This window comes from Lolium perenne, chromosome 1 (genome assembly GCF_019359855.2).
Source record: "Lolium perenne isolate Kyuss_39 chromosome 1, Kyuss_2.0, whole genome shotgun sequence".
Taxonomy (NCBI): Eukaryota; Viridiplantae; Streptophyta; class Magnoliopsida; order Poales; family Poaceae; genus Lolium; species Lolium perenne.
The window spans coordinates 48,375,070-48,400,737 of record NC_067244.2 but is presented as its reverse complement, the minus strand read 5'-3'; the positions used below and the strand labels follow the sequence as shown (position 1 = coordinate 48,400,737).

At 44.0% G+C, this 25,668-nt stretch overlaps 1 protein-coding gene across 4 annotated transcripts; it reads right to left on the bottom strand.

Moving 5' to 3' along the window:
• Positions 1-568: 568 nt before the first annotated feature.
• On the bottom strand, positions 569-6,963 carry LOC127349070 (uncharacterized). Of its 4 annotated transcripts, none has more exons than XM_051374882.2 (5): positions 3,607-6,963; positions 3,252-3,420; positions 2,852-3,184; positions 2,583-2,739; positions 569-2,019 (listed from the first exon to the last, which is right to left on the bottom strand). In XM_051374882.2, the coding sequence occupies exon 1, from the start codon at positions 5,463-5,465 to the stop codon at positions 4,002-4,004; it is 1,464 nt and encodes a 487-aa protein (XP_051230842.1). In that variant the 5' UTR covers positions 5,466-6,963; the 3' UTR covers positions 569-2,019; positions 2,583-2,739; positions 2,852-3,184; positions 3,252-3,420; positions 3,607-4,001. The 4 variants fall into 4 exon arrangements, with proteins under 4 accessions (XP_051230842.1, XP_051230836.1, XP_051230828.1 ...); XM_051374876.2 differs by having other exon boundaries at positions 570-1,321; positions 1,464-2,739; XM_051374868.2 differs by having other exon boundaries at positions 570-2,739.
• Positions 6,964-25,668: the final 18,705 nt, after the last annotated feature.

Genomic DNA, 25,668 nt, shown 5'->3' with positions numbered 1-25,668 from the left:
CTTGAGCTCTCTCTCACATACTCCATTGTTAGAAAGACCAAAAGCCTCAGATCTACCCCCTCCTCCACGGGGAAAAGATAGAGGAGGTCCCGATCTACCGTTCTACCAAGCCAAATCTTGTTCCCCCTTGTATTCATCAAGATATTTGCTCTCTAGGGTTCTTTGGAAACCCTAGGTGGGCAAAAGAGGTCCGGAAACATCCGGGCTGTGGATTTTCTCCTGACAAGATTGTGAAGGTTTGGAGGCTACCTCAAAGTCTACCACAAGTGAGTGAGCTATTCCTTCATGGGATAGGCTCCGGAGAATAGGGTGAGCCTTCATGGCGTTGGAGAATCCTTCGTGGGACCTCCACCCCTCCAAACGTGACGTACCTTCTTGCAAAGGAAGGGAACACGGGAATAAACCCTCGTCTCCGCGTGCTATCGGTTATCTCTAACCGAACTCCTTACTTGTGATATAACTGCATGTGAGAGCCTTCGTGCTTGAGTTATTTGTATAATCATATAGGTTGCCTCACCTAGTTTGCATTAGGCTCAATGAAGCAAAAGTTGGGCTTCTAAGCTGACTTGAAATAATGATAGGATCTCGACAAATATCTAAAACGTGTGAACAACAATTAATTCATCCTTGATAAGTTGGCTATTAAGGAAAAAAATAATTGTCCAGATGTAGTTATGAGTAATTTTGATGTGTTGAAGGGCTATACCTAACAGAACTTCTCCCTGATAAGTTGGCTATTAAGCAAATACATAACAGAACTTATCCCTCATAAGTTGGCTATTAAGCAAAAATAATTGACCTGATGCACATAGGAGTACTTTTAATGTGTTGAAGGTCTATACGTAACATTTTATATAGCTGGAGATATCAACATTTGAGGAGTGCATGGTAAGTTGAAACCACCAATGAAAATAAAAAATTAATGTGTGATTCTTTGAGAAAATTTTAAACATTCAGCATAAGTTCTGTCCAATCGCAACTATTTCAATATCACATACTCCATGCACGAATAAGCATGCTATCAGATTATGGATGATGGAACATTCAGTTCATGGAAACTTGACAGGATAAAGTGCTGCATATGTTGAGAATTAAGAACAGAATAATTGATTAAGAAATACAGAACCTGCAAGAAGGATCCAATTCCTTCACCCGACACCAAAAAATGTAGAACCTGCAACAACACTAACCTATACCAATGTCCGTGAAACACACACACATCTTACAAATGAAAATAATCACCATAGACCATCATCTTGGAAACGAATGGTAGAGATAATCCTGATGGTGGTTGCTGACGTGACTAAGTGTGCACTGGTAACTGCTAACAGAAAGTATCAGACAAACCAAGACGTTACACTCGTAATCCAGAGCAGATCATCTTCCAAACTAATTTAATACAGAGAAAAAACATGACATCTGAAGGAGAGTATGAGTATGTACAAAAGCGAAGAGAAACAAACCTGATCTCTCAAAGTAGAAGTATAATGAGGCTCTAGTTCATGTTCCTTTCTGACTTGTACAGTCAGTGCTTGCGAGAACTGTGCTAGATATTCTTCTTTGAAACAAAATTCGTAAGATCTACTTGTGCAGGGAAAAAAGAAGAAAGCAGTCTCACAAGTGTTGTTATGTACACAATATTTATTTCCTACTCCCTTACAGAAACACCATGTATTTGTTTCTAGGATCGATTTAAATGAACTTGGAATATATCACGATTTATCCAAGTATATACTTAGAAGAGTAAAAAAAAGTTTTTTGCTTCCATCTTAATTCAACATATATATAGAATGGTGCATATGAAGTTCCCTGTGCTTTTGAGCACTGTATTCCGTACCACGCTTGACAGAAGTATCAGCAACAACATGGACTACCCAAGTTACTGTACCTAGAAATCTGAAACGAAAGCACCGAGATGCCACACTACATAGCTTCTGGTATATAACATACGAAAGGAAACCATGTGACACCTCAAGGAGCTGTCCTGAAATAAAATCATGTGACCCTTAAGGAGAGAATCTGCCAACACAAAAAGCATCGGTAAGGTCTCACCTAATTAACCCGGAGAAGTAAATCTGGGATTGATACATGACTAAACATTTTCTCCATCTTACCACCCTTAACAGGTACTCATATGTGTGACCTTTCTGCGTGTTTATTTCTGACGGCAATGAATAAGTGCTCGCTAATTTAGCTGGTCAGATGAAGACTAATCTTAAACTCCAATTAAGGGGATCAACGTATTTCTGAAATGTAGTGCATAATTCGTGGTAGAGTAAAATGGCTATCAGACCAAACAAACAATACATGTAGCACTTCATAAAACTTATGTAAGAGCTTAAATAATTAGTCTATGATGTGATCCATACCAATATAAGTAGACAAAACTTTTATCCTTGAGAAAGAACATATTGGCATTCTAGGATGACTGGTGTAGCAACTAAACCGAAGTTTCAACAAAAAGACAGAGGAGTAAACAATTTCGTCATATCTAGCTATCCAATCACCAAGATCAATCAGTCAACACAATGGTAAAAGTTGAACTAATCATCAGCTTAAAGAATCAACAGGGTTCTGTTTACCTGGTGGGATATCTTGATTCTTGGTACATGTCTGTAGTCGCACTATTTACTTCAATACTGCTAGTGTCATCACTCACCAATAATATTGACCTTTTCTTTGACAATTCTTGCCTAGATGGAGACCCATGCGTTTGTTTTCAGTACTGCTAGTTTCACCCTGCAACAAAAGAAATCATGAGTTGGCCATCAAAACAGTACTGGCATGCCAGATTATTTTCATTTACTAAACAAATTAGGTCGCCGGCTCTCAAATTGTCACCAACATCTACCTTTTATGAAAGCAGTATTAATGTGCTTCAGAACTTGAGATAATTCATCATCAATCCATTCAACAAAAGTGTATCCAGTTTTTTCTGAAGAGTTTGAAGGAATTTGTAGTTCTGCTGGGTCTTGGGCAGAGGTAGAGGTGGGCCTGCTTAATGTCGAGGTCCTGGAGCACTCTGCGGACGTACCTGTTGTCGGCGCCAGTAGCCCATACTCTCTGGCCCCTCCTGCCCCGCCAAAGACGCACGGCCTGCTCGTTGGTCCTGCCTATGCAGTCCTCCATGCCCAACTCCCCGCATCAGAACAACTTCACTCACGCCACCAGTCGCTGCTCAACCCTGTATGGCACACAGGTCAGAGAAATTTCCGAGTAGAAGAAGGGAACGGAGGGAGGCGGGGGCATACACGAAAGCTGGGTCGTCGCCGCGGCCGAGGAGTAGGATGGCGGTCGTGCACAACCTGGGCGGCGCGGGGCTGCTTCCTGCACCATCAGCGACGGGAACGTGCTGGCGCTCAGACGACGCGGCTGCCGCTCGCCATGGAGTCGACGAAGCGTCGGGGCCAGTCAAGCTAGCTGTCATGACCCAAATAGAAAGATGGGATGAACAACCGGATCAATATCGATATTTGGATACAAGTTGGGATACAAGAGAGTTTGAGGGTGAGAAATCAGCAAAGCAAGGAGATGGGAAACTAGAGCAGGGGATGAGAAACTAGAGCAAGGGACGAGAAGCTTGAAGACGATTCAATCCTTTCATACCTTTCTCATCTCAGTTGCTTCCTTTATAATTCTCCCCTTTGACTCCCGTGAGCTCAAGCCCAGGTCCGACCCCAGCCCATGTCATGACTTGGCCTATTGGCTTCTCTGTGGCCACGGTCATGACATTCGCCTCCCCTCGAGAATCGGCTTGACCACAGGCCGATGCCACAAACTCGCCAAGAAAAGAATGAACTCCAGGATCCCATGGCACTTGCAGCTTAACGACAACTCCAAGAATGTTCACCAAGCAGACACTACCCAGACCCCATGGAGAAAGCCCACCAACATGCTGCTGCAACAAGAGGTTCAGCCAACCGACCTTATCTAGATGATGCTTTGCTTGCAGTGCCCAAATTTGTGCATTTAGAATATGATCCAAGTGATAATCAGTACCATCATACTTCAGCTGCGTCGATACTGATGGAACACGCCGAAAATCGGCATTCTCCGTCTGTGTTGCCATAACCAGATATTCTGGTGCCTTGTCCATCATTCAAGTGATATATAGGTCTAATGAGATCACAAGTTTTCTTAACTGAAGAAGATCCATCACGTATAGTCCTCCTCACAAAGTGAACCATCAATGACAGCATTGCACATGAAGAGAAAAACATTCCAGGGTGCCATGGTTCGTTGAGTTCATGGGCAAACCAAATCTTTCCTAGAGAGGAAGTATCAATCAGTTGCAATGGTGAATTCTTGCAGCCCTTCAGAGAATATGTGCTGAGAATTTCTGAGCCCCTCAATAATTGCCTAATATTCCCCTCTGTTTTCATGCCTTTAGTAACAGGGAACATGCTAGGTAATATATTCAATGCAGCTCCCATCATACTGATCATACCAAGATAGCTAGACTGGGACAAAACATGTAACACCCAATCTGATTCCTCTTCATTCATTCGCTTGCATGGCACCTCTTGATTTTGACTCATTGCCCTCCACCTGCAGCAAACTGTCAATCTTTCCAGTATTGTAGTCAACTTATCTCCACCATAGGTGCACTGGCCTACCATCAAACTTTGCATTGGCACTAGTAATACGTAACATTGACTGGTAATCATGGTATAACAAAGATGGTCAGTAATGCTATCAAACTTCAGAAATGACGTTTTCAGGTAGGTGTCACAATTCCTTGTTGCTACACAGAATGTAGACCCAGTTCTATATTCATTTCTTACCATGAAACTGTAGCAGTTGAGCACTACTTTAGCTCCTCTCGCACGGAACCAAGCACAATTTTCACAGCTGACCGTGGTTGCACAACCTTCTCTACCATCAGAAGGTATAGCCAGTGGTAGAAGATAATCAAGTTGAGTTGGCTCACTGCTATCAAGGAACTCTCTGTAACCTTCAAATAATACACTGACTGTCTTCTGATCAACTTGAGTATGAGGCCAACATTTCTTAAACCTCCTGAACACAGCAGCCAAGTACCACATCACACTAGAATTTTGCAGAGCATTTACAAGGATACTACTAGGAGAGTCTGAGAGATGACTCAATAACTGAAGCATATTTGATGCGGTGCAAGAAATTATTAATGAGAATGCATTCTGAAGAAACCACCATCTAAAGAAAGCCATGGTGTCACAACAATAATTGACTTCCAAAGAAGGCCAAGGCTTCGATTCCACTAGTATCCTTATACAGTTATGCACGTGCATCAGGTCCAACTGCTCAGTCCCACAACATGTCTGTCTCGCAGCAACTAAATTCTCCATAATTTGAAGCCAGTATAGTGAACATACCAAGATGTCTACAGCTTGAATAACATCTTGGTTTATGCTGAAAGCTTTTGTACAAAGTGCAGCTTCCACGAAAATTTCGTGAGACAACCATGGTGCCAGTCCTATATGCATCAACTGATTTTCAGTCCAAGGCCAGAAAACATGCTCCCGTTGGGACACCTTTGTGCAGTGAGTATCCTCCTACATAGTCTCTGTGACCAGAGGTACAAGCCCCTGAGAGGTGGTGCTTCACAGTGCTCAACTGGGCCTGCATGTCTGCTCCTAGGCGAGAACATCCAGAACGCCTCAAGTGTAAAAGGGAGCAGCGACAAGTTCAAATAGGGAATCACATCCATCCTCATGGCAGTAGCGGCTCTCGGTGGTGGTTCGGCGGTGCCATTACAAGTTGTACTTGTATGCTCGCCAAAGAACGAAGGCCATGGAGACGGTCTGAGCACCAACCCTTGTTGCTTGATACTCGGAATCACATCCAGCGGAAGCACGGATGTTAGCATGGTGATCTGGTGGTCCAAGCATGGGGTCAAACACCTTTTCGGCGCCATGGTATCCAGCTTGAGGATGAAAGATGGCCGCCATCGTGGGAATTGTGTGACTTCTGGAGGGATTGTGGAGGATGGTATCACACTACATTGAACCAGGAGCACCACCACGGAACTGTCGCAATCTCGACCATGTGCCAGGCCATCAGTCGAGCAGGTAGCGGGTGTCACTACAGCGACACTGATGATGTCAAGGTCCTCGCTGCTCTCCGTCGAGGCAGCGAGCATGGGGAAGACATGGACAATGGCATCGCTGCTCGGGCACTCCATCGAGCATGTGGTAGGCATCAGAGCAGCACGGCAGCTGGCGTCGATGGTGGTGATGCCGTGGCTTGCCCTGTATTGCACTGGAGCAGCGAGCTCCGGGAAGACGTCGGTCAAGTTTTCCTCAGGCCAGAGACAGCTGTCGCCCAGCTTGTTGCCACCCATCTTTGTATTCTCCACGATTTTGTCCTCCCTTATTCGAGCAAGGGACGATGCGCTGGTGATGCTGGAAGGAGAACGTGGCCGCACACTGCCTGAATATCCTCACGCAGGCCCTCAACATACCAGTGGACGAAACCCTTGATGTTGAGGTTGGGGTTGAGATCCAGCACAGGGTGTAGATGCTCCCAGAACGCCGCCGTGTACTCAGCCACAGTTCCTGTCTGCTTCAGCTCAATCAGCGAGCGCATGTGTAGATCGAACACAGTACCAGACATTTCGTCGAACGGGTGATAGGCAGGAAATGAGGTACGTGGTAGTGTGTGCACAGGGAGAGCGTGGAGACGGCTCTGATACCAAATTGTCATGACCCAAATAGAAAGATGGGATGAACAACCGGATCAATATCGATATTTGGATACAAATTGGGATACAAGAGAGTTTGGGGGGTGAGAAATCAGCAAAGCAAGGAGATGGGAAACTAGAGCAGGGGATGAGAAACTAGAGCAAGAGACGAGAAGCTTGAAGACGATTCAATCCTTTCATACCTTTCTCATCTCAGTTGCTTCCTTTATAATTCTCCCCTTTGACTCCCCTGAGCCCAAGCCCAGGTCCGACCCCAGCCCATGTCATGACTTGGCCCATTGGCTTCTCTGTAGCCACGGTCATGACACTAGCAGCATCTACCGCCTTTGCGGTCAAAGCAACGTGTAAGAACGGTCGGAAGGGGACACGAAGACGTCGAACTGGCTGCGACGTGCTGAGCCAAGCCGACGACGGTAGGAACCGGCAAGAATCTGTAGATAGAGGATGGGAGGGGGCCGGCGGCCACGGAAGAGCTCGGGCAGCCTGCTCATCCGGGGAAGAGGTCAGGCACGAAGAGGCGGAGGTGGTAATGGAGGAGATAGGAACAACTATAGAGAATTTCTGGTTTCTCCAATCTAGTCAAAGGTAGGGAGACTAGAAGAGCAAAACTAATTAGATTGGTGGTAAAAAAGGCTAACGTCCCACCGCTTTACCATATGTTTGGGGCCCAATACGCGACAGCCGCAGAGGTAGACTGGCTAGGTACACCCAAACCTAAAGCACCACGGGAATAACCAGGCCTAGTTAAAAGAGACAGAAATTGCAAGGCACCCTCATAACTATACACAGTGAAATAAAAGAGCACACCAAAACACGTGTCAACACAGTAAATACAAAGTTGTTAAGCTTTAGTATAGTACTTATTACAAACTAGTAATATATACTAAGAAAATAGTCATGTGAATAATCTGTGAATAACTAGCAATAATAATGTCGCTGTAGTAGAGCATGAGTAAAATGCAATTTAAGCGAAATTTATTTGTATAAGGTAAAGTCTGCATCAAGCACAAAAATATTCTTTACTAAAAATATTCGAGAACCTTCCCTATGTTCAGAGGACATAATGTAAACTTGTTGTAACCGCCTTGGGCAGGAATATATTTGATGGAGTAAAACAAGTGAGATGATCATGCTCACTTACATTTCAACAAGTTCACCATGTGCACCACAGACCATAACAGAAAAAATAGTTCATGCACTAACTTGATAAATGTTCCAGTCTTTAATGACACCACGGCTATCATTGAGCACCCTCTTCACCTCATACAGTGCAAAGGCTGTAGGACGAATTTGTAGGGATAAGTTGCATAGAAAACAAAAAATTTCCTACCGCGAACACGCAATCCAAGCCAAGATGCAATCTAGAAGACGGTAGCAACGAGGGGGTATCGAGTCTCACCCTTGAAGAGATTCCAAAGCCTACAAGATGAGGCTCTTGTTGCTGCGGTAGACGTTCACTTGCCGCTTGCAAAAGCGCGTAGAAGATCTTGATCACGATCGCTTCCGGCGCCACGAACGGGCAGCACCTCCGTACTCGGTCACACGTTCGGTTGTTGATGAAGACGACGTCCACCTCCCCGTTCCAGCGGGCAGCGGAAGTAGTAGCTCCTATTGAATCCGACAGCACGACGGCGTGGTGTCGGTGGTGGTGGAGAAATCCGGCGGAGCTTCGCTTAAGCGTGCGGGATGTGGTGGAGGAGAGATACCGCTAGGGTTTGGGGAGAGAGGGGGTTGGGCGCCGGCCCTCTAAGGGGTGCGGCCAAGGCTGAGGCTTGTAGTGGTCAGCCCCCTCTCCTATGCCCCTCATTATATAGGTGGAAGCCCCAAGAGTTCTAGTCCAAGTCTTCGAATAAGACCCCAACACTAAAACCTCCCATATGTGGGAAACCTACTCAAGGAGGGAGTCCTACCCAAGGTGGGACTCCCACCTTTCCTTGAGGTGGGTTGGCCGGCCACCCTAGGGGAGTCCACCTTGGACTCCTCCCCTTTAGGGTTGGCTGGTCATGCAAGGTGGAGTCCCTCCGGGACTCTACTTTCCATGGTGATTTCTTCCGGACTTTTCTAGAACCTTCTAGAACCTGCCATAAATGCACCGGATCATTTCCAAACTTGGAATATGACTTCCTATATATGAATCTTATTCTCCGGACCATTCCGGAACTCCTCGTGATGTCCGGGATCTCATCCGGGACTCCGAACAAATATTCGAACTCCATTCCATATTCAAGTTCTACCATTTCAACATCCAACTTTAAGTGTGTCACCCTACGGTTCGTGAACTATGCGGACATGGTTGAGTACTCACTCCGACCAATAACCAATAGCGGGATCTGGAGATCCATAATGGCTCCCACATATTCAACGATGACTTTAGTGATCGAATGAACCATTCACATACGATACCAATTCCCTTTGTCACGCGATATTTTACTTGTCCGAGGTTTGATCTTCGGTATCACTCTATACCTTGTTCAACCTCGTCTCCTGACAAGTACTCTTTACTCATACCGTGGTATGTGGTCTCTTATGAACTTATTTATATGCTTGCAAGACATTAGACGACATCCCACCGAGATGGCCCAGAGTATATCTATCCGTCATCGGGATGGACAAATCCCACTGTTGATCCATATGCCTCAACTCATACTTTCCGGATACTTAATCCCACCTTTATAACCACCCATTTATGCAGTGGCGTTTGGTGTAATCAAAGTACCTTTCCGGTATAAGTGATTTACATGATCTCATGGTCATAAGGACTAGGTAACTATGTATCGAAAGCTTATAGCAAATAACTTAATGACGAGATCTTATGCTACGCTTAATTGGGTGTGTCCATTACATCATTCATATAATGATATAACCTTGTTATTAATAACATCCAATGTTCATGATTATGAAACTAATCATCTATTAATCAACAAGCTAGTTAAGAGGCATACTAGGGACTTTTTTGTTGTCTACATATCACACATGTACTAATGTTTCGGTTAATACAATTATAGCATGATATATAAACATTTATCATAAACATAAAGATATAAATAATAACCACTTTATTATTGCCTCTAGGGCATATCTCCTTCAGTCTCCCACTTGCACTAGAGTCAATAATCTAGTTTACATTTGTAAAGATATAACACCTTGGCCTTCTGGTGCTTTATCATGTTTTGCTCACGGGAGAGGTTTTAGTCAACGGATCTGATACGCTCAGAAACGTATGTATTTTGTAATTCATTTGCGTCTCAACGCATCACTCATTTCCAAATGAGTCGGCATTAAATATGTTTAGTCTTCTGGTGGAACCTTAATTCCGCGGTCCGAAATATGTCACTAATATTGTCACACACAATATAGCTTCAAAGTTCTGACTCTGTCGGAACTACACCAAGTTCTCAAAGAACCTCTTGACTTAACATCCTTTGTCATTGTCAAAACAATGACATACTCTGCCTTATTTTGTAGAACCCGTCACAATATTTAGAACTCTTCTAAATCTAGCATAGACAACTTCTAGCTCATTGTGCTACCTTTTAAACAACACTTAGTCTAATTTGAGATTTGAAATTTTATTTTCAAATGTGACAAAACTAATATCGGTGCAACACCTTACAGCGATTTGTTTTGTCATTTCTCCATATAAAACTATATATATATACTTGGTTCTTCTTAAGTACTCAAGAATATTCTTACTGTTTTTCAGTGATCATCACATGAATCATTCTGGTACATGCTCATAACACTTTTAGAGCACAAGATATCTGATTTTGTACATATTATTCGTGATCTAAAATCACTCATGTGTTTTTACTCATCGAGTGTCAGATACACTCAAGTCTTGTTAAACCTTCACATGACAAGAACATTTTCTTAATATTTCTATATTGAACTACTTCAATATCCATTCTATGTACTTTGACTTAAACTTATTATGTGTTTCAATCTATCTTTCATAGATCTTGACACTAAAATATGTTTCAGTCCATATCCTTTCATTGAAATTAATTTCTCAATGAAACCTTTTAATCAAGTATATAATTACATCATTTATAACCAGCTATATGTCACCTACATAAAGTATTATAAATATGTCTCAGCGCTCCCACTTAATTTCTTGCAAATGCAAGCCTCTTCATCGTCTCTTGATGAAATCAAAAACTCTTTGACTATTTCATCTGGTGAAGATTCCAACTCCGCGATACTCACTTCATCCAATTGAAGTTTGTATACCTATCTAGTATTCTACGGACAGGCAAAACTCTTGGTTGTATCTTGTATACACCTTTAATACATACTTCTGATAAGTAATGTATTTTGCCATCCTACTAGCATATCTCATAAAAGAAATATGTAGTGATTACTAGAATAATCCACATAGACTATAAGCATTGCTACGGAAGATCTAATCTTATCGTAGTCAACTCTTTGAACTTTGTCGTTAACAATTTTTCGACAAGTCAAGCTTTCTTCAAGGATATTTCATCCAAGTCCATCAATTTCATAGATCCATTTACTTTCATAAAGTATTCATCTGTCTTGGATTTCATGGCGTATAGCCATTTTAACGGAGTCAGGGCCCATCATAACTTCTTTGTATGTAGTTGGTTTATCATTGTTCAAAAAACAATCCTTTGTTCACAAATCATTTATTTGATCACAAAGTAAACCATACCTACAAGGTTCAATAAGTACTTCGATCTCCATGACTATAACATTTTGTAGACATGGGAGCCATGATCGTCGTGGCCGCTTCCGGAACCAATTCCGATGCTGCGCTACTCGATCATTATGCTCGTGTTCATAAACCTTATCAAGTTTTATTGTCCTCCCACTCAAATACTTCGCTAAAAACAATTTCTTGGAAATTAGTAAGAAACATCGACAAACACTTTTGTCTTTGTCTCCATAGTGGAAAGAATTCCCAATCAATTCTGTGGGATAACCAACAAAGACATTCATCTGATTTTGGTTGTAAACTTATTTACTTTATGCTATGCATTCCAAAATTTAAGAAAGGACTATTAGGGTTCATACCCATGTCATAACTCGTATGGTGTCATTTCAACGGATCATGATGATGCTCTATTTAGTGTAAAAGCGGTAGTCACTAAAGCATAATCCACAAAAATATAATAGCATCAATATTTTATCTCATCATTGACCCAACAAGGTTTGGATACATCTCTCGAATACTCCATCATCACTATGATACTCCAAGAAACGTGAGTTGTAGAACAATTTCATAACTCTCTTAGATGTTCGCTAAAACTCGTAATTCAAATATTTCCACTATGATCCAATCATAGATATTTGACTTTTCTATTACGATGATTTCCACCTCATGCTGAAATTTATTTGAATCCATTCAAATGTTTCAAACTTCTTCCTTATCGAATATATCCACATATATATACTCAATTCATTGTTGGAAGTTTTCATGAAGTAGAAGAATCTCCCGCACAACCTATGCCCAGTGAACCACATACATCATCATGTATTTTTCCACTAAGTTAGTTGCCCGTTCAACTCTTGGCCTATGAACGGTATTTCAGTCATTCTCTTTAGAAAAGATTTGCAAGCGCCAAATGATTCAAAAATCGAATGACTCCAAAAATCCATTTGCATGGAGTTCCTTCATGCGTTCCTTTCTAATATGACCTAAATTGCGGTTCCACAAATAAGTGGAATTCAAATCATTTGCCTTATGGCATTTTAGCGTCAGTATTATGTATGTGTGTTTCACCATTAAGATTTATAATAACTTATCCATCGTACATGGAGTAATGTCATAATTTGAACAACTCATTGTTTTCATTTGACCAGAGCAAAATAACAATTATTAAGTTCTTTATTATAAATTCTAAGGGCTAGATGGGATGCCAACGACGAACATAATAACACTTTATTTTTGTTCCAGAAGTTTATTCCTATCATATTCCTTGTCAGTCACTTAGGCCATTGTATTCTTGTATTGCGTTGTTTTGTATGACATTTCATACCAACCAATATGGTACTAATACCCAAGAATTTCATTGTGTGACCAAACTAGGAATACAACCATAACATGTATATCATGTATATACACCTGAGCTAGACTTTCTAGTCTTTTTTATTTCTGCCAAAATATCTTTTGTAGTTTCTCTTTTAGCTTTCCTCATTATTCAGAAAATACTTCACCTTCAATAACTTCTAGGTTTGTTGGTCAAATACCAATAACCTTGAGGTTCTTACTTTGAAGTTGATCATCATATGACAAGTGTTTCAGATTTCACTATTAGTAACTTTGTAATATGATGAACAATTTCACTCATAATTTTATCCATTATATCATGACGACTTTCCGAGACCATGTCTGTACATGTTAGGCTCGTAAAGTTTTAACCTTGGTATTCGCATGTGCAAATCTGGCTTGCACCCGTTGTATGCACACGTAGAATCTATCACACCCGATCATCACGTGATGCTTCGAAACGACGAGTCTTAGCAACGGTGCATACTAAGGACGATAACTTCATGGATATGCGAATATTATTAGTGCCCCAATAGTTGGAGGATTGTGACGCCTGGCGTCTTCAACCTTCATACATTCCCATAAAACTTATGAGTTTATGTAGTCTCACCAAATTTATATTCTATCATCTTGCAATAAGGTCTTAGATATCACATATATCTCATACCTTGATTATTTCTGAAAACTAAATTTTCAACTCCTTACTTTTTCAAACAGATTTGAACTTCAAGTTTTATGGAGACAAGATAACTTTAGGTACTAATTGAAACCATAACTCATTGAATCAACAATATGAGGTTTACTAAAAGTTTGCAATAGGACTTAATCAATTCTTGATTCTTTAACAATACGGTACCAATCCGTAAAGTTTCTTGTCAGATTTTAACAGTATTTCTATCTCAATAACAAGACTAGCGCATGGTAGAAAACGGATGCCAATACTACAAAATTAATTCAAAATACTACTCAGACTATGTTTATGATAATTAGTTCATGTTTTAATCTAATTACTAATGAACTCCCACTTAATACAACATCCCTCATAGTTGTTAAGTGGTACACGATCCAAATCCACTATATCAAAACCGATCATCACGTGAGATGATGTAGCTTCAATGGTGAACATCAACATGTTGATCATATCATCCATATGACTCGTGTTCAACCTTTCGGTTTCTGTTGTCCCGAGGCCATGTCTGTACATGCTAGGCTCGTCAAGCAAACCCAAGTATTCCGCGTGTGCAACATGGCTTACACCCGTTGTATGTGAACGTTGAGTCTATCAAATCCGATCATCACGAGATGCTTCGAAACGACGAACTGTGCAACGGTGCATACGAGGGGAGAACACTTTATTATCTTGATATTAATGTGAGGGATCATCTTATAATGCTACCGTCGCGTTCTAAGCAAAATAAGATGCATAAAGGATTAACATCACATGCAATTCATATGTGATATGATATGTGACAAGGTATCAACTTGTCAATGCCTATGGATTGTAGGCTAGGGTTTAGTTAGAAGTAGAGGGTAAGTAGATCTCGAAGGTTTCAGCCGAAAAGTACTCGACGATTATGAAAACTAGGGTTTGCAGACAATGATTCGATTGATTCTTCGTCCCTCGACTCCCCCTTTATATAGGAGGTGGAGCCGAGGGATTCGTGCTATACAAGTTTACAGAGTCCGAGACGGTTTCTAACTCATCCCGCCAGATTACAAACAACACTTCCTATTACAACTCATCTTTTCCTTAAATACATCTTGGGCTCTCGAATCTTCTTATTCTTCGGGTAGTGGGCCTTCAGTAAACCCCGGGTACTATATTCGGCAGGCCCATTTGGGGTGCCTATGTCGGTCTCCCCGAGATTTTGCTTGAATCGTAGAATCGTGGAAAATCTCCACTGTTTATTTTTACTCGAAAGCTTTAACTTTTTATATTTCTTCACATAAAATTCTATATTGTACAGGGATACCGGTAGTTGGGGCTAGTTCATCCGACGGATCGTACTAGTTAACCGCTCTAGTGGCAATCCGCAAAAACCTACTTCAAAATCACGTCCCCGGACATGATCTCGGATACTGGTGTAAACGTCGACAGTGCCGCTTAAGGTCTTACCATTCGTCGAGTCCCGGTCAAATTTATCGGATACCTAACGCGTCCGTTAGGATTTTTCTTCGTATCTGTTGATACGGATAAAAGTAGCAGAGCGATCTTTGGCGATGCCACGCCCAGTAAACGGATCTGGGTCTTACCTTCGCAAATTTGCGGCATTCGTAAATTGATCGCAACTTCGGCGTTCTGAGAATATATTGTCGAGTGCTTTTCCGGCTGTTGGAATGGCACATTTTATCGAGTCAAGTATGACTTATATTGCTCTCCCGATGGGAGTATATGTAGAGTTAATTATAACTCGAAATATACTCTCTTACTTTTCTACTTTTTATTTGATAATTTCATCGGGCACGCGAACAGCGTTCCCGATGGGAGTAGTTTCGAGGCTACAACCAAGAACTTGTGCTTGGTTGTAGGCTCAACATTTTAGTCCACCTTGTCGCTATATTGCCATTACTTCCCAATATGATCTCTTTCTTCTTCTCTCTCTTTTTTTTATCTCTCGGGTGCGCGAACAGCGCTCCCGATGGGAGTAGCCCCCGAGGCTACAGCCAAGAACTTGTGCTTGGTTGTAGGCTCCCGCAATTTCTATATTGCCATAGTCGAGATCTTACTTTTTGTCGAAGTAGCCCCCGAGCATTTGGGCAAAAACTTGTTTTTGATCAAAGGCTCCCGAAGTATTGAATAATTCTTCCTGTCGCCAATCTTCTTTCTTATCGACATGCTTCCCTTAATCAAATTTAATTCATCCTTCTCGAATAGTCGTGATTTTCCTGCCCTGTGGGTCCATTGCTTCCACCACGTTGACACGTCGTGCAAGTGGGGGACACACGTCCTCCGCTTTTTCTGGCGCACGTACGGTAACGCCTATCTCAAGAAAATACTTTTTTGCCCTTGTATCTAGAAGATCTATTCTCACCACACGATTTCTTCATCGAACGGCACACTACTTCACCCAATTCTTATATAAACCTTTCTTCAACCTCCGTTCATCCCCTCGCTTGCGCCGCTCATCTGTTCCTCTTCGCAAAACTTCCTCGCGCCCAACTCTCTCTGATCTTCCGCACGCTCATACATTGCTTTGCCCATTGCCGTTGATGCCACCGCGCGTGCGTCTGACTCGCCACAGCACTCCGGAATCCAAGATGGCCGCCGAGGATCTTGAGTGGGAGAGATCCAAAATCTCCAACCAAGACACCAACATGCTGAAGAGGCTCGGCCTCATGAAGAAGGAAGACGCCATCCGCTTTCCCAGCGAAGAAAGCTACCCCAAGCCTCCAATGGAGTATCGGGTTAGTTTTGTTGATCATCTAATCCGCGGCCTTTCGACCCCAATCCACGATTTCCTCCGCGGCCTTCTTTTCGTTTATGGGATTCAACTGCACCAGTTGACCCCCAATTCCATCCTTCACATTTCTATTTTCATCACGCTTTGCGAATGCTTCCTCGGAATCCCTCCCAATTGGGCTCTGTGGAAGCGCATTTTCTGCCTCCGCCGCAATGGCTCCCACAACGTCACTTATAACATAGGTGGCGTTGTTATCTGTGTTCGTACCGATGTCGACTATTTCGACGTCAAGTTTCCCGATTCTGTCCAAGGATGGCGCAAAAGTGGCTCTACATCCACGAAGAAAGCGCCAACTCCGTTGAGCACAACATAGTTCCTTTCGACGGAAGTGCCGTAATTCAGCGCCGCCGCTCCCGGGATGCCGAAGCTTCCGAGGAAGAGAAAAAGCGACAGAGGCACCGATGTCCCGTATCCGCCGCCTTCAAAACACTCGAGGCAAAGAGCTGTCTGGTGTTCAAATCATCGCCTACTTCCTTAGGATTAGAGTGCAGCCTCTTCGTGCTCGCAAAAATCCCCTTTGGACGTATTCTGTAAAAATGACGCCAACAGAATCTCCAGTGATCTTTCCACCAAGGACTTGGAGAAGTTGGTTCGAAGACTCTCTCGCCTGGGCAAGGACCCAGTTCCTTCCTCTTGTCGCGTGGAACCATACAGCTCCACCAATCCACTCCCCGAGGTATTTTGTCTTCTCGAGTTTTTATCTTATTCCGCACTTTCTCTGCATCTCATTGTATTGTCATCTCTTTAATTTTCCTTTGGTCACTATTTTTTCAGAACCATCCTACTATGACTTCCCTTCCTCCTCTTCCGGAGGGTGGAGAAGTCGAAGAACAAAGCCATCGTTGCCGAAGATACTCAAGGTTCTTCTGTTCCTGAAAGTGAAGTTGCGGGTTCTCACAAATCTGCGGCTTCTCATGAAAAAGAAGTTGAGTCTGAAGCCAGTGAGTCGACGCAATCCCTTCCTCCTACTGTTTCTCCAAGGAACAAAAGGAAAAGGACTGATGCCGAGGATTCTGGCACCTCTAAGGCTGAAGAAGTTGTTCCCTCTCATCCGAAGGCAGCTTATGATCCTTATGTTGAATCCCTCGTCAGCTCGTAAGTCACCTTTATTTCTCCCTATTTTTGTACTCGAAATTTTTATCCTGTCTTGCTTTTTATGCTACCGATTTTTTGACCAACAGTGATGACGAGGAAGAAGTACCAATTACTGACGTGGCTCCTCGGACAAGCACGTCACGTACTGTACTTGCCTCAGACACGCTAGTTGAAGGGGAAGAAACGTCGCCTCCTCAACAAAACGTCGTCACCACTACTCCACCATCAAGCCCCCTTGCTCCTTCACCAAAAAGGACAAGGGTTGAAAAGATTGTTGAAACTGCCCTCGCTTGGGCAGTTCGTCGACTCTGCTCCTAGATGATGTAAGCTTGTCGACATCTATATTTTCCTTATTTTGTTTTTTCACACCTTTTCTCTTTTTCATGCCGATGTTTCTCTTGCTATGTTTACGTTGAACAGCCTATGATCAAGGATCTTCTCCGCATCGGTTTCCAATTTATTGGGTACCGTGAATATGCTAATAGAGTCGAAGGTAACGACTTTTATACTTGCTGTTTTTCCTTGATTTTTTGCTCCTGTTACTTGTCGCGATTTTTGATCTTTTCTTCCCTCTCTTTTCCATATCTCGATAGAGAAACTTGCAGAGGCCAACGAACGCGCCGACGCACTTGCTCTAAAACTTGAGCAAAGTGAGGCGGCTCGCAAGAAAGCCGAACTCGCTGCTAGCAACGCCAAGGCCGAAGCTGACGAAGCCAAGGCGAAAGCTGCTGGTGTCGAGGAACTGCAGAAAACTTGAGGATGCTACAGCTGCCTTAGATGGGCACAAAGCTGCGCAAGCTTCTCGTGAAGAAGGAATCCTCAAGCGCCTGAAAACGCAGAGTCGCCGCACTTTCAGTAATTTTGCTGATCTCTTCTATTTTTATGAGAATCGTTGTTTCTTGTCTTTTCACTAATGCTTTGTTTCCTTAACAGCCCAAACAAACCAAGATTTTGATCTGACAAATCCTGTCAATGACCCTGTCCTTGACGCACTTTCCTATCTGGAACTTCATGGGTCCGAGATTCGTGAAGGTGTGTCGAATGCCAATGCGGTATTGTCGGCATTGTTCCCCTACTTCTTCCCGAAGAAAGAGGAGCCTGCGACTTTCCTCAACCTTGCCAAGATGTTCAATACATCGGAAGACCTTGGACTGAAGATGCGCCAAGAAAATATGAAGGTTGCCGTTGAGAGCACTGTCGCGTTGGTTGCGACAATGACAGATCGTCGATCGGATGAAAGTTGGCGACACCGAGCAGATAGAGCAATCAAGGTGGAAGTCGCTGATTAAGGCAGCCAAGCCCAACACAAAGAAAATCTTGGCCTATCTCGGGATTAAGCCATCGTCGACTCCTAGCTCGTCAAGGCCGGAGGTCTAGTTGCATGCCTCTGTTTTTTCTTTCTGTTTCTTTTGCTCTTGTCGCCAAAGTAGTCATTTGGCGACACGTATTTCCTTAGCTCCACTGTAATGCCCTTGTAGTTATTCCACGAGATTAATGAAAAACTCTATCTTTGATTGTCGTTTGATGTTGTCCTGTTTAAATTTCAGTTGATATTTGATAACTATACTCCAACTTCCGCTCCTTCCAATGTTTCGCCTTCTTCTTCTCGCGCGAGGAGAACTTTTGCTGATACTGCACCTGTCGACGATACCTTGTCGCAAGAACTGGATGAACTTCGGCAGCAACTTCGTATGCGAAGAAGCAAACACTTGTGATGATGGAGCAATCTCGTAAGTCATCTGAAGCCGAAAAGGTTGCTCTTCAGCAAGCTCGCGAGGCCGTGGCTGCTAAGGAAATTGCTGCTTCCGAGACTGAAAAGGCGACTACTCGAGAAAATTTCATGCTCGAATTAATGAATGAAGCCAGTGCAGATATGTCGGGTATGCCTGTTTCATCCTCTGATATCTTTCATCTTCATGCTATTGTCTCTGAAAGGTTTCCACTTCTTTGTTTTGATAGGTGCCTTTATTGATGCCGCCGAGGAAGAGAGGGTAAATGCTAGGACAAACCTCCTTGTTAATCTTTCCCTGGACCATGGTTCGTTGTTTTGGGCTACCCCGCAGAGGACCCGCCAAATTGTCGATTTCAAGATCGCACCTCTCAAACTCGCGACTTCCTTGACTTCGTACCAAGACCTTGTCCATGGTTTACAACTCCATGTTTCCTCGGAACGTCCAACCAAAAACTCTTCCCGAATTGATGGAAAGATTCAAGGATGCTCGCAGATCCATGATTTTGTCAAAGCTCAACCGGTAGCCGGCGCCGCATTTGCTCTTATCATGCTCGATATCTGCCACTCAAAACTTGACCTTACCGAAGTTGTCGCGAAAGTGCATCAAAAGGTAAAACGTCGAAGAGTTGGTGTTGACAGGATTAACACGAAGGTTACGCCTATAGCCGAAGAAATGATTGAGGACCTTCTTCGGATGGACGCCGACTTTTTGCCGATGGCCATTAGGCCGATTTTCGTGGCGCTGCTCCTGAAGAAAACAGAGTTACTCTTGATGATATATTGAATCAAGACTAGTTATTTTCCTCTTGTAGATATTTCTTCTTTGTAACCCATGACTATGATTATATTGTAAAGCAATCATTATATTTCTCTGCTTGTCTAGCCCCGAGTGTTTCGTTAACTATTTAATGTATTTTTATATTTGCGAGATTTTTAAACAAAGCATTTATATATTTATGGGGAATATGAGCCCCCGAGCTTTTTATTGAATACTATTTTGTATTTTTGCTGACTCACGAGGTATTTGAATACCAAGGCAAGGCTTTTCTTTTGTCGACGAACTATATTGAAATTTGTCTGAGCAAAGTCTTTGATCATGTCGATAAAGAAGAAAAGTTATATTATCACTATCTTTATTATATTGCAGCACCGCGCGCCCGCCTCATGAAAAACCTTCTCCGGCCCCACTCGGTGCCCCGAAAAAGGAAAAGAGTGCGTCCGAAAACTCGCGGGCGTTTCAAGATATTGAAGTTTTACAAGGACTATATTTCGACTCTAGGCGTAGAACCGCCTAAGTTGCGCCACGTTCCAGGGGTTTGGCTCCTCCACCCCCGTCTTCTTATCCTTTATCCCGTATGCTCCTCCTCCGATTACTTCCGTGACAATGTAAGGGCCAAGCCATGGTGACTCGAGTTTTTCATGACTTTTTTGCGTGAGTCGAAGAACCAGGTCTCCCACCTGAAAAGATCTTGGGCGCAATCGTCGATCGTGGTAATTTTTCAAGTCCCTGCCGATATTTAGTTACCCGAGATAATACTTCATCTCGAGCTTCATCAAGTGCGTCGACATCATCTTCTAGCGCTCTTCTTGACGTTTCTTCATCATATTCGGCGACACGTGGAGAGTTGTGCTCTATCTCGATTGGTAGTACCGTCTCGCTCCATGAACCAGGAAAAACGGAGTTTCCTGTGTTGCTGTGTTTGGTGTTGTTCGGATGCTCCACAACACGCTTGGTAGTTCTTCTGGCCAGGTATGTCGAGCTTTTTCCAGTGGTCCTAACAAGCGCTTCTTGATGCCATTGCAGATGATGCCATTGGCTTTCTCGACTTGCCCATTGGTTTGAGGATGTGCGACTGACGCAAAGTTTAGCTTGATACCCACCTCTTCGCAATAATCTTTGAATTCATGGGATGTGAAGTTATCGCCGTTGTCCTGTGACGATGCTGTGGGGCACTCCAAATCTGAAGACGAGGCCTTGTACGAATTTTATCATGGATGCTCCGTCTGGTGAATTTATCGGCTTCGCTTCTATCCACTTTGTAAATTTGTCGACAGCTACTAACATGTATTCCTTTCCTCCTGGCCAGGATTTGTGTAACTTGCCCACCATATCAAGTCCCCATTGAGCAAAGGGCCATGACAATGGTATTGGTGCTAGCTCTGCTGCTGGAGAGTGAGGTTTTGCGGCAAACCTTTGACACGCGTCGCAAGTTCTTACTATGTCCTTGGCGTCCTCGATTGCTGTCAACCAGTAGAATCCTGCTCGAAAAACCTTGGCTGCGATAGCTCGACTACTTGCGTGGTGGCCACATATTCCTTCGTGTACATCCTTCAGAATTATTCTTCCTTCTTCGGGTGTGACGCACCTTTGCAAGACGCCTGAAATACTTCGCTTATACAATTCTCCCTTGACCACCGTGAAAGCTTTGGAACGTCGAATTACTCGTCTTGCCTCAACTGGATCGTCGTATTTCTTTCCCCGAGGATGTATGATATGTACGGCTGCATCCACGGTATCTCGTATCACCATGACCAGGTCCCGGTCTTCTTCTTCGTCTTCTTGCTTTTCCTTGGTAGCCCCCGAGGGTTTCTTCTCCTTCTTTTTTGATTTTGTCGACTTAGTGGATCTCTCTGTTATCTCTTCCCAGAATACACCTTGCGGCACTGCAAGGCATTGCGATCCGATATTTGCAAGAACGTCGGCTTCGTCGTTGCTCAATCTACTAATATGATTTACTTCGCATCCATCGAACAACTTCTCGAGCTCGTTGTACACCTCCTTATATGCCATCATGCTATCATTGACTGCGTCACATTGGTTCATAACTTGCTGTGCCACCAACTGTGAGTCGCCAAAGATTTTTAGTCGAGTTGCACCGCAGCTTTCGCCATCTTCATCCCGTGTATGAGAGCTTCATATTCTGCTTCATTGTTAGATGCGTTAGGGAACGTCATCCGAAGGATGTACTTTAACTTGTCACCTTCAGGTGATATGAGTACTACTCCTGCGCCAGCCCCTTCTAGTCTCTTGGACCCATCAAAGTTCATTGTCCAAGTTCTCGATAAGTCTGGGGGTCCTGTGTTTTGCAACTCCATCCACTCTGCTATGAAGTCCGGCAGAACTTGCGACTTGATTGCTTTTCTTTTTTCATACGTGATGTCCCGAGGGGAAAGTTCTATTCCCCAAAGGGAGACACGACCCGTAGCTTCTGGGTTGTTCAATATATTTGACAAAGGAGCTTCATTGACCACTACGATCGGATGTGCCGAAAAATAGTGGCGCAATTTTCAGGTCTTTATCGTGAACACTCCATATGCTATCTTTTGGTACTGAGGATACCTTTGTTTTGAGGGCGATAAAACTTCGCTTACGAAGTATCGCCTCTCGCACGCCGTGGAGTTTTCCTTCTTCTTCCCTTTCGACAACTAGCACCGTGCTCACCACTTGGGGCGTGGCTGCGATATACAACAGAGAGGTTCCCTTTCTTTTGGCGCCACCAAAATTGGTGGTGTCGAAATTGTGCGCTTCAAATCCTCGAAAGCTCGTCGGCTTCTTCTGTTCCACCGGAATTTGTCTCCTTGTTTTATCAAAGCGTAGAACGGCAACGCTTTTTCTCCCAGCCTCGCGACGAATCTGCTCAAAGCTGCGACTCGCCCAGTTAGCTGTTGTATTTCTTTCAACTTTGTTGGCTTCCTCATTGTTACGATAGCTTGTATTTTATCGGGATTTGCTTCAATCCCTCTTGCTGAGACTAGGAACCCCGTAAGTTCTCTCGCTGGGACGCCGAAAGAACACTTCGTCGGGTTCAATTTGAGGCAAAACTTATCAAGGTTGTCGAAGGTTTCCTTGAGATCCTCGATCAGCGTTGCCCCTTTTTTGATGTTATGACGACATCATCAATGTATACTTGGACGTTCTTCCCAATCTGTGTCGCCAAACACTTCGCATCATCCTCTCGATATGTTGCTCCCGCATTTTTTAGACCAAAGGGCATTGTTCTCAGAGCAAAACACGCCGTAAGGTGTAATAAACGCGGTCTTTACTTCATCTTCTTCTTTCAATCTGATCTGGTTATAACCAGAATATGCATCCAGGAAGGAAAGACGTTCACATCCAGCCGTGGAGTCGATAATTTGATCGATCCTCGGGAGGGGAAAGTGATCCTTTGGACAATGTTTATTGAGACACGTAAAGTCGACGCACATGCGAAGGACCTTAGTGTTTTTCTTCGGTACCAACACAGGATTTGCTACCCATGTGGCTTCAGAATATCTCTTTGATAAAACCAGCTTCTTGTAGTCGATTGATTTCTCGACAGCATGGCTTTGCGGTTTGGTTCCGAAAAACGCCGCAAAGGTTGTTTGATTGGTCTCGCTAGTGGATCCAAGTTTAGGTGGTGCTCGGCAAGTTCCTGGGTACTCCCGGCATGTCAGCTGGACACCATGCGAAGATTTTCCAAAGGTGCTCACGGAGGAACTCGACGAGCGCGCTTTCCTATGCGATATCCATGTCGTTTGCGATAGATGTCGTCTTTTTGGGTCTCTGTCGGGTGAATCTGCACCTCTTTTGAATTTTTCTCGGTACTGAAAGTTGATTCTTTGTTTGGCCTTCCAACGTCCTGGGAGTACGTCGTAATCAGTCATGCTTTTTGACGCCAAATACTCAGCTTGCATCCCGAAAGTTTCGACAATCGGTGGAAATCCTTGTCGCACTTATCGCCTAAGGCGAAGCTTCCTTTGATCGTGATTGGTCCCTTTGGTCCAGGCATCCTCCACAACAAGTATGTATAATGTGGCACCGCCATAAATCTAGCATATGCTGGTCGTCCCAACAGAGCGTGATATTGCGACGGAAAATCCACGACTTCAAACTCGAGCCTCTCGATTCTATAATTTTCTCGGTCCCAAACTGAACGTCAAGATTGATTTTTCCCAATGGATAGCTTGGTTTCTCCGGTGTGATGCCGTGGAACCTTGTGTCTGTTGGTTTCAAGTTTGCTAAGGATATGTTCATTTTCCTCAATGTATCTCGCATACATAAGGTTCAAGCTGCTGCCGCCGTCTATGAACACTCGAGAGACATCAAATCGCGCGATAATCGCTGGCAAAATAAGTGCCGACTGCCCCGGTCGAGGGACTTGCTGCGGATGATCTGCTATTGTGAAGCCGATATCTTGTCCCGACCAATTAAGGTACTCAATCGTTGGTGGAGGCATTTTCTCTCGCCATAAACACCGTCGTGAGATTACTTTCTCGAGCTCTATTGGACGGCCTTCCCTTCGAATCATCGACACTGCTCCATTGGAGTTAGGATCAATATAAGGTGGTGGTGCAGGTGCTGCCGCTATTCTGAGCCGATGCCGATTGTCGTCTCGTAATCGCGGGAGGAGGCGGCAAGTGAATCTCGCTTCCGGGTTCTCGAGGATTTCTCTCGTGCCGCTCGCGCATTAGCGTTCTCTCGCATACCGCAACATTGCTTGAAAATTTCGACAGTCCTTCCGCAAGTGCCCCGACTGTCTTTTGCCGTTGTCGTCGAGGAAAAATGCATCCGGCACGGTCCGTTCATCATCTCTTCAGGGACACGAAAGGTCTTGGGAACCTAGGCCCGCTATTTTGCCCGTTGCGTGAATCATCTCTCGTTATCACCTCGCTGTTCACCGCTTCTCCGGTAATCATCTCTCGTTGCTTCCTCCCGTATTTGTCCGAAAACCTGCCGAAATTTGTCCCGGAGCGTCGTAGTTCTGCACCGCCGAGGAAATCTTCGCCTCGGTTGATAGTTTCGACCGCGGTCCTCCTCTCGGTGACCTCGTGTCGTTTGTTGTGGACAGCGTCTTCTCCATCTGCCCATTTATTTGCTATCTCCATTAACGCGGATACTGTCTTTGGATTGGTCCTTCCCAAGTCCTCGACAAAATCTCCACGCCTGACTCCTGCGACAAACGCATCTATTGCTCTCTCGTCAGATATATTTTCTGCCGAGTTTTTGATGATATTCCACCTCTGGATGTACTTTCTCATTGGCTCATCTGGCTTTTGTCGACACGCTCTCAACTCTTCTAACGACGCGGGCTTTTTGCACGTGGATCTGAAGTTCTTGACGAACACGTCCTCGAAACTTTCCCAGCTGCCGATGGATCCTGGAGCGAGTTTCTTTATCCACGATCGTGCGGCTCCACTCAAGTGCACCTGGATGCTTTGCATGGCTGTTGCCCGAGTTCCTCCTGTCAGCTTCACCGTCTCTAGATAGTCGACTAGCCAATCCTCTGGATCTTGAAGGCCGTCGAACTTCTTGAAATTATCGGGTAACTTGAATCCTGAGGGGACTCGAGTTTTTCGGACTCTCCTCGTGAAGCATGGTAAGCCGCACATATCTTCGTCGTTAAGTTCTGGGGATTGCCGATGATCCCTTCTGCTCTGCCGCGCTCTGTCGACTCTTGCTTGTGCTGCTGTGTCTCTTGCTCCACTTGGCCCTTCGTGTGCCGCTGCTGTTGCCGCGGGTCGTGGACTATTTTGCCTTGCCGCTCCTTCGGGAGGCGTTGATACAAACGCCGTCCCCATAGCTCCAACTCCTGCTACCGCCATATTATACAAGAGTTTCCCTTGGATCACCTGGAGGTGGTTTAGATGCAAGGATAAAAGCATGTGTCGCCATATACCCAGCCTCTGGTGTCTTAGGGATGATGTTTCC